At 48.4% G+C, this 9,782-nt stretch overlaps 1 protein-coding gene across 1 annotated transcript; it reads left to right on the plus strand.

The window, feature by feature from the left end:
• The first annotated feature begins 294 nt into the window (after nt 1-294).
• Nucleotides 295-8,362, plus strand: LOC125944316 (uncharacterized). Its single transcript, XM_049664685.1, has 7 exons — nt 295-456; nt 6,669-7,008; nt 7,125-7,360; nt 7,416-7,625; nt 7,684-7,951; nt 8,020-8,273; nt 8,357-8,362. The coding sequence occupies exons 1-7, from the start codon at nt 295-297 to the stop codon at nt 8,360-8,362; spliced, it is 1,476 nt and encodes a 491-aa protein (XP_049520642.1).
• The last annotated feature ends 1,420 nt before the right edge of the window (nt 8,363-9,782 follow it).

The following is a 9,782-nucleotide window of genomic DNA, read 5'->3' on the forward strand; positions in this document are numbered from 1 at the left end:
GAGAGATATTTTGAACACAGACCATCGCTTGAGTGTCGGTTTATTGGCACAGGCAGTAAACTTTCCAAAAAGTAGCGTTCACGAGATTTTGACGAGTAATTTGCAGATACGAGAAGTGTGCGAGAAGATCGTGCCCAAGGTGGTAACGGACGACCATAAAACGCGCCGAGTTGAAACGTGCCAGGAACTTTGGGACTTGTGTCAAAGTCCTGGGTGTTTGACTGTGACCCCGAAACAAATATGCAAATTGCCGAGTGGCATACCTTGGCGTCCCCTTTCCCAAAGAAGGCCAGAATGGGCAAGTCAAAGGTCAAGACCATGCTCAATGTGTTCTTTGACATCAGGAGGCTCATGCACCATGAGTCCGTACCACACGGTAAAACCGGCAACGCCAAATTCCACGTGGAAGTGCTCAAGAGGCTCAAACGAAGGATTCATCGCCTCTCGGCTGACATCGTGAGCGTTTCGAAACTTCACTGTGACAACGCGCCAAAACCCAACCGCCTTCTTCGTGCCAACCTTCCTGGCCAATTCCAAGAGGCCAGCGGTTCCCCAGCTGTCCTGCAGTCCTGTCGTGGATTTTCCAGACTTCTCATTGTTTCCGCGTTTGAAAACTCCCATGAAAGGACATCATTTCGGAACAATTGAGAAAGTCAAAGAGGCTTGCTGCGCACCAAGGCTCTAAAGGACATTCCGGAGAAGGCCTACCGCGACGCCTTCGACGCCTGGAAATCTCGCTGGAAGGGGTGTATCGATGTAGGAGGAGCCTATTTTGAAATATTTTAATTTGTTGTACCGATCTGACCGATAATTATGTTTTTTGATTTGATTTGATTTGCTTTATTTGTCTTTCCAAGAAAGAACGGAGCAGTCACAAAAAGCTACTGCAATGAGTAGTTTGAGGGGGTGACAGCCCCATTAGAATGACAGCAACGGACAGTGCGTATGACAAAAAATGTAAGAAATAAATAACATCGGAGAAAATGATAAACATTATAAACACAGAAGTAATTATACATGTCGGTAGAAGATTGTTAAACATTAGGATAACAGGAACCTGATGTAAACAGTTTTAGCTACATTAAACAAATTATGAAATAAGGCAACATAGAGAAAAAGCGGGAACATTGGAAGGATTGGTGCAAATACACAGTCGAATTAAATCAAGTAATGTTATGGCAAATTTACAAGAACAAATCACGAAGCTCATGCTATGTTATGTTTGCAATTTCAACATCATTTTTTTGTAACCGTTTCAACAGTGAAGGTAGCTGGTATCGGAGCATCTGTTTACCATAGTTAGTACGATTTCATGCTACCTCCCACTGTTCCGGATTACGTGGGTTATATGCAACTGCATTAATCTTAAGATTCGCTATGTTTTGCAAAGCGCTGTCTTGTTTTCTTGTACATAATTTGTAGTGGCGGAAAAGCCTGTATTCGTAATGTGATGGAACCTTTACTAGGCGTAATTTCGCAAACAATTCAGCTGTATGGGACAAGTTGGGCACCTTACCGTTTTTGCAGTAAAAACAATTTCATAATATTAGCATTTGTGGTTGTGTCCCACACAAGAGCACCATAGTTCAGAGTACAAGAGAATAGCGCGTTATAAAGAAGTAGATTTGTGTTAACCGGAAACACTGCACAATTTCGCTGCAGGAATCGAATAGTACGTGAAAGTTTTTTAACCAGGAAATCAACGTGTGCATCCCATGACATGGTGGCAGAAAAATAGACGCCTAGAGTTTTGAAGGACTGTACGTATTCAAGCGATATACCATTAATAAATAGCGGATGCATGGGGCACACCTTATGACGCGAATGAAACATCAAAGCTTTCGTTTTTGCGACATTTAAACCCAGGTGGTTTTGTTGGGACCATTCCTGAATTGATTCAAGAGCCATGTTTTCATGATTTACTAAATCAACAGTGGAGCGACCAGAGAAAATGCTCGTGTCGTAAGCGTAGATAACGTACTCTACCGTCTCATCAACGATGACGATGTCGTTGATGTATAAAAGAAATAAAAATGGGCCCAGGATGCTGCCTTGAGCTACACCTAAATTAATTTTAGCGACGTGACAGGCACACCCTGTCGCGACACGACAGCGCGGCAGGGTGTGCCTGTCACGTCGCTTGTCGCTGTCGCTTGAATATCGCGTGCATGCGGTTGGGCCTTCATATATGGGAACTACTGCCGTTTACCTGGTACCACAACAAGAAAGAACGCCCGAAAACTCGAAACGAACATTTTTATAGAGCAAGACAAACGCTTCCCGATTTCACAAGCCGTCTCCGTCTACTTTATGAAATTGCATGTTGCACAGAGGACAGCTTCGATGAAGGCTAGCAAAGATTCCGCACCCTAGAGCTCGCACCAGTTTTGCCCGAAAGGCGAAGCATCGATTGTGATAGCAAATTAGTGGACAGCTATACGAAGTAAGGATAGTAGTCTTATCGTCCGTATATACTTGCAAACATCGGCATACTACCTAAATTAACAAGCATGGTGGCAACCGCGCACAAGGTAACATGAACACATCTCACTCGATGACCGCGGAACCTCCTTGTCAAAACGCTGGAGGAAGCGCGGCAACAGCAGCGAGTGAATTGACCTTCGTGCTGCGTCTCGCATCAGCGCGAACTAAGCCGCGGAACCAGTGCACGGTGGACTTTGTCCCCGTCGCAAATTGTTTGCAAGATACAACGCGCGGCCGCCCAGAGTAGAAAGCCCCCCCCCCCCCCCGGAGCTTTGCGCGTCACGGAAGATCGCGCGCTTCCTTCCCGCCTTCCTCCCTTTCGTGCGCGAGCCAGTTCACCCACGCAAAAGCTTTCACTCGCACGTCGACGATTTTATCTCCCTTGAACTTTATACAGAACCTTACGGCTACGCCGACCGCAGAAATGCCTCTGGAGTGTCCATTTAATTGATGTCGCAATAAAACAAATACCGCACCGATCAGCGCAGCCGGCGTAGCGCGTACCAGATAGTGTTCAAACCGCGCACGCACAAAACCGAAACCGGTAGTGTTGTTCAGGCGTTCACACGATCGGCTTGGTGCGCTACGTCAATTCGGCCGCTGGGCTCTATGGGAGTGTCTGCTGTTGTTGAATTTGGTTATCTGTGGTTTGCGCTTCGCTTGACTCGATAGGCTAGAATACGTTACTCTTGCACACCCGTTTAGAACAAGCACACTTCCTCGCGACCACAGTCGCCAGCTGTCGGTGCCACCTACGCTGGGCTATCAATGTGATATAGAGCACTGCACGGGCCGATTTTTGCGGCCCGGGCCCGGCCCGGGCCCGTTTTCACATTGGGCGGCCCGCCCGAGCCCGATCAAAACTTTTATGGCGAGACCCGGGCCCGGCCCGGGCCCGGAAATAATCTACGTTACCCGCCCGGCCCGGCCCGCCACCCCTTTACCTTTAACCCGAGCCCGGCCCGAGCCCGACTCGAAACCGGCCCGAACCCGGCCCGGGACCGAAAAATACATGTTTTTCAGAGTTGAGAAGCCCGAGAATAACTCGCAGAAAGCCCGAGCCCGGCCCGGGCCCGCGTCAAAAAAACCGAGCCCGGCCCGGGCCCGGGTCAAAAAGCACACGCCGTGCCCGAGCCCGGCCCGAGCCCGTGAAAAAACTCCTCTACCCGGCCCGGCCCGGCCCACGGGCCGGGCCGGGCCCGGGCTTTCGGGTAAGCCCGAGCCCGTGCAGTGCTCTAATGTGATAGAGCCACGGCGAGCAAACCGGCAGCGAGCACGTGATAACACGCTGAGCGTTATCGCAGTTTCGTTCTTTCCGCCAGTTGTCGCAATCCCCGCAGCCCGGTAAAAAAATGGCTGCCCCCTAGAAGCACTGCGAAGTTTTGTGCGCTGGTATACTGAAAGGGCCGTTTCACTCGATTAAATTCCTTTCTTATCATTGGCCGTTCACTACTAGCCGATCGGGGCGATAACGTGGGCGCCCCGCTTCTCGGATCACTGACGAAGCGTGAAAAGCATTATAGCATCGGAACAAAATCATTACATTACCCTCGGCCCAGAATACTTTGCTCTCCCACACCCGTTTAGAGCAAGCGCACTTTATCTCGTTCTCCGTCGCCATCTGTCGGCGCGGCCTCCTACGACGGGACAGCTGCTGACGACAAACCCATGATGAACGAGAACTGGCGAAAATAAGGCGATAAGGAAAGGCTTCGTGTTATCGCTGTCCTTCTTTCCACCAGTTACCGCAGTCTCCGGCAAAAGACGGAAATTCTAGTCTACGAGGCCCGGGAGTACAGCGCTCAGCGATTCAAGCGCGATAATACGCCCGCATTGCGTCCGGCGTTTTTTGCTCCAGCAGTAAACGCTGAGCGATCACTTGAGAGCCAAGTACAGTAACAATGTGTCACGAAGGTCCTCACCTTCATTGTTTGTTATGCCACTTACAGACTAGAGAGTTTTAGAATTCTTCTTCTTTCTGAGGTTTTACGTGCCAAAACCAGTTCTGATTATGAGGCACGCCGTAGTGGAGGGCTCCGGATTAATTTTGACCACCTGGGGTTCTTTAACGTGCACTACAACGCAAGCACACGGGCGTTTTTGCATTTCGCCTCCATCGAAATGCGACCGCCGGGGCCGGGATTCGATCCCGCGACCTCGTGCTCAGCAGCGCAACGCCTTAGCTCACTGAGCCACCCCGGCGGGTAGAGTTTTAGAATAGGGGCCCCAGAAGTTTGGGGCCCCAAAGAGCTGTGCGGGTGTTAGCGTTGGGGCATGCAAGAGTGAAGAGTTTTAGAATAGGGCTTTGCGTTTGCGAATAGCGTCTTGCGCTTGCAGCGCCACTACGGTGTCAAAGAAAAACTATTATAAATATTAAAATAAACTATACCATTTTATGATAGGAAGAGTAATTTTTACTTTTGTGGTTTTGCGTTTAATTACAACTGAGAGGTTATTGTATTAGCAGCAAGTGATTTGTTGCGCCTAATTTTGAGTAACCAACTTGACGTGCCTTCACCAGCCAAGCTAATCCACGTTAGGCCTATGAGCGATGAAATTGACAATCGAATTCGGAATTAGCGGCGTCTAATGAATCAATCTTCATTACACACGTTAGTTGAGAGAAAACGATAACCGCAGTCACTTCTCCTAGCTTACGAACTTCACGCGTTACCAAGAATCAAGCCGAGTTTGGTACTCGGAGAGCCGTCGCTTCGATGGGTGCCGCCATGTTTGTTGACGCAAAGCTTTTGGGGCTGCTTTTGGCGCTCCCGCTAAATCGGTGAAATAGCGTGCCCAACGCAAAACCCGAACGCAGTTAGCGTCTCGCGCATACGCAGTGGTGTCGACGCTATTTCTTTGGGGCCCCAAAACGTTTGGGCCCCCTATTCTAAAACTCCCTACTAGCGGCAAAACGCGCGCGGCGCGCCGCCGGCGGCAAGACGCGCGCCGCGAAAGCAGCCGCGAAACGGGTTTTTCTTGCCGCGGCATGGATCGCTCCTGGACACGGTGTAAGATATATACTCTTTAGGTGGGGACACTCGCGAGGCGCGATCGACCAGATAAAGTAGCAACAGCGCGCGTCAATCGGTCAGGTGCCGGCAGCGGATACCTATCGGCGGTACGAGGCAACTTCAAGACAGAAAAGGTTTTATCTACAGTTGCTATAGCAACCGGGCGATTCGCGGGAAATCCGAAATGGTTGCGCGACGCGTGAAAGTAGGTCACCGTGGTGAGGGGCGCGAGGGAAGAGGGCATCGCCTTGACGGAGCAGATACGGCGGTAGGGTGGCTAGAATGGGGAGGTGTGAAAAGCGCGGCGCTTTTCGCGTGCCGGAGAGGGTCCCTCGGTGCGCCGATGCCGCTAGGAGCGCTGATGGCAGTGCCGCGGGTAGCGAGCGGCACGGTCCGCTTTGTTTGGTTCAGGTGTGCTGTGATTCTCGTCGCTAACAGTCGCTGCATTACTAGTATGTCGTGAATCGCTGCTTGCGCTAGGTCCCTCTGAAATTCCTGAAGATGCCACCAAGAAAAAAGACCCAGAGATGGTGCTTTGTGCCTGGGTGCAACACCGGATATTATAAATCGTCAGCAGCAGAGAAGGTTTCACTTTTTCGAGCTCCCACGTGTAGGGAGCTGTTCGACAAATGGACCCGCGCTATTCCAAGAGCGGACAAACAGCTTGACGAGTACTCCGCGGTGTGCGAGAAGCACTTCGACCCAAGGTATGTGCAAAACATTGAAGGCATGGTGTTCGCACTCTTCAGCAGTGGACCAATTTTGCGTACTTGCATCCCTCGATCGTGTCGCATGCTGCATTGCAACTTAACCAATTTGCTGTTTTTTTCTTGCAGGTTTATCGTGCGGGCTTTCAAACATAAGATAAATGGGGAAGACGTATACGTGCCGCGCGCTGTACCGACTTTAACAAATGACGCCGTTCCGACGATTTTTCCGAACTTGCCTAAATACTTGACGAAAGCTCTGCCCAAGGAGAGAAAGAGACGAAAAAGCATGGCCAAATGCACTGTTGCGGGCAAAAGAATTAGTGTGAACCACGACACCGCTGAAGCAAACTCGGCGACAAGCCATGGCGTGATTATTTCAGAAGACAATATCACGTTGACCGAACAGCTGCATGCCTTAAGCGCTGTGCTTCACCGTCCTAGCGAACTGTGGTCGATGCAGACGTTCGAGCAAACGAACGCATTATCCTACCAGACCGCTAAATTGGATAGGGATGCAACACCTCCTGTTGTTCACAACAAGATAGTGTTGTTTGAAATTGAGGAAGGAGCAGCTGCACAGTGCAGCATCTTCCTGAACGGGCTCCTATTCAAAAAAAGTGGATTTCAGACACAAAGCCAAGCACAGGATCTGCTCATGTCCGCGGACACTTTGACACCCTGCGTAGGAATTGGGAAAATAGGAGAGTTCCAACCATTGAATTCTGAAAGCATGACGAAGCTTTCTCAAAACCACGCCTTCTCCCTTTCTTGCGATGGGTCTTCATCGCCCTCGTTACAAGGTATTGTTAGATATAATAGTTGCCAAAACCCTGCCTAAAATATTTTATTACAGTCTGTAAAGATGCCTGCACCTGATTTGGTTAGACTTATTCACCAATTATGGTACACTTTACAGATGGCTCATCTGGACGTTGCACTGCCTGCAAAAAATGCAGAGACCTACTGAAAGCTCGTCTGCTCCGTCTGAAAAAAAAGATTAAGCGACCACTTGCAAGGACAGCTGTTCAACGACTCAAATGGGCAGTTCGTACATTGAAGAAAAAGAAAATGAAGCTGCTTACCTTGCAGGATGCCCTGAAGAAGATGCGAGAAAAGACTTCACAAATCAGCGCATCTGTGTTTGAGGAAAAGGTACAGTCTCCCATTTAGTTGTAATAGATTCATTACAAATAGCTTCTTCTTTCAGCTGAACCTTCTTCCGAAAAAGCAACAGGCTGCAGTGCGGGCTTGTTTTGACGCCGCTAAACGGAAGTCATTGCGCGGATACCACTACAGTAAAGAATGGCTTCTTGAGTGTATCATCCTCAGAATGAAAAGTGCACGACTGTATGAGCATCTTAGAGCACACAAAATTCTTGTACTGCCAAGCCATGCTTGCCTCCAAAAATACATCAAGGTATGTGACTTTATATGGTGTGCAATAGAGATGGTTGCTAATGTTATTCTGTTAACAGGGATTCACTGCTGCCTATGGGTTTAATACCAAACTCCTGAGCTGTCTGAAGGCCAAAGTTAAAGACATGGATGAAATGAAGAGGCATGGGGGCATCGTAGTGGACGAAATGAAGCTCTCTGCGCATCTGGACATGCAGTCTTCCACCCATATTGAAGGTTTTGTAGACCTAGGCAAGTTCACCGACGCCAGTGAAAGACACGAGAAGGCTGACCATGGGCTGGTCATAATGTTCCAGCCATTTGTGGGGAAATGGACCCAAATCATTGGTAATATATTTCTAGTACTGCTGTGGCACACTTGTAAAAACGTCTTACGATGTTCTGTTTCTCTTCAGGTGTATTTTCGTCCAGCGGGAACGTGAAAGCCAGGCTGCTGACAAAAATTTTGATAGAAGCAACGATTCTGTGTGAGCAAGCCGGCCTCTACTTGGATTACATATGCTGTGATGGTGCGCCCTGGAACAGATCCATGTGGAACATTCTTGGAGTACGTGCCACCCTCAGTGACATTCAATGCAGAGTTGTTCATCCGTGCGACAAACACAGATTTTTGTATTTGATATCTGACTTTCCTCACCTTATGAAATGCGTAAGAAACACCATGATGAAGCAGGGCTTCAACACCCACAATGGACGGGTAGGCTTACTCTTATATTTCTGCACAATTTTTAGACTTAATACGTATTGCTCAATGCTAATTTTAGTGCTTAACAGTTCCTGATGCTATGTGGAAATTTTACAGGCCCATTGGGATCATGTGTCAACCATGTGGAAGCTTGACAACAGTGCCATCACCTTGAAAGTGGCACCAAAGCTGACTCGATCGCATATCTTCCCAAATGGATTTGAGAAAATGCGAGTTGACCTGGCATTTCATGTTTTCAGTCCCCAAGTGTCTCGGGGTTTGGATTTCTACCAAGATCAAATCGAGGCTCGATATGCAAATGTTGAACCAACGAGACTAGTTATTGGCCTCTTGGCGGAATTGGTCGAGGTTATGACTTCTAGGTTCCCAGAAGAAGCTTTACGGTAAGAGTGAAATGCTTACCCTGTCAATAATATGGCCAGACAAACATTTTTCTACGCTTCGTTTCAGACTTCACAGCCGAAAGGAAGATGTGCTAGACCAGGCACTAAAGTTCCTTGATTTGTGGGAAGCTCATGCAAAAGGGCGTGGCTTTCTAAGCAAAAGTACCGCAGTAGGATTGCGTGTGACGTTGCAAAGCACAAAGCACCTTCTGAAGTACTTGACTGAGGAAGTTAATTTCAAATACCTGATGACTGCTCGCCTAAGCCAAGACTGCCTTGAGCGCTGTTTTGGAATTGTGCGGCAGGCAGGTGGCGGCAATGATCACCCGACCCCCGCGCAGTTTGTTGTCATCATGAGGTATTTTAATATCAATTTTCACTTCTAACGTTGCATGTCGTATAAACATGTTACATATCCGACTACATTTGACTGCTGTTGTGAGTAAATTATGCATTGTTTATTTATAAAAAAAAAGGAAATAAGAGAAAGGCAGAAGGCAGGGAGGTTAACCAGGATAACTTGTTTATTTATAGATGCCTCAGCTTCTATAGCCTGGCAAAAAGTCCGAAGGGCGGCAATGTGGCTGATGGGGTATTGGAGTCCCTCCTTTCTTTAGAAGAAGTTCTGCATCAGACTGAAGGCGACGAGGAAGACAATGAGACACTTCCATCTGATGCTCTGGAAGTGTCTTTAGATCATGCATCATATACTGATGAGCGAAGTGACGCCCGTCTTGTGTATTATCTCACAGGCTATGTAGCAAGAAAGCGCGTACTCTGTCATAATTGCGATGAATGCACAAACGCCTGTCTTGTTTCCAAAGAAAATGTGCCAGGAAATCTCCCAGCCCAGGCATGCAAGCTGTGGGATCTCGGCGGACTTTTATATCCGTCGAATTCACTCTATAGCCTCATCCTCAGCCTTGAAAACAAAATCACTAATTTCTTCAGCAAATCGCGTCTTCACGCGAAATCGGCCGCGGAGATGCTGAAGGGAATAGGGGAGACACAGCAAATTGGCTGCCCAAAGCATGCTGTGGTTTTGACTAGAAGTGTGGTGAGATTTTAT

This window comes from Dermacentor silvarum, chromosome 3, assembly GCF_013339745.2.
Source record: "Dermacentor silvarum isolate Dsil-2018 chromosome 3, BIME_Dsil_1.4, whole genome shotgun sequence".
Lineage (NCBI taxonomy): Eukaryota > Metazoa > Arthropoda > Arachnida > Ixodida > Ixodidae > Dermacentor > Dermacentor silvarum.

Coding starts and splice junctions, on each gene's coding strand:
- LOC125944316 (XM_049664685.1), top strand. CDS start 295: ATGGGCAAGTCAAAGGTCAAGACCATGCTCAATGTGTTCTTTGACATC. Junction 457..6,668: donor ATCGCCTCTCGGCTGACATC/GTGAGCGTTTCG, acceptor TGGTCGATGCAG/ACGTTCGAGCAAACGAACGC. Junction 7,009..7,124: donor TTCATCGCCCTCGTTACAAG/GTATTGTTAGAT, acceptor TACACTTTACAG/ATGGCTCATCTGGACGTTGC.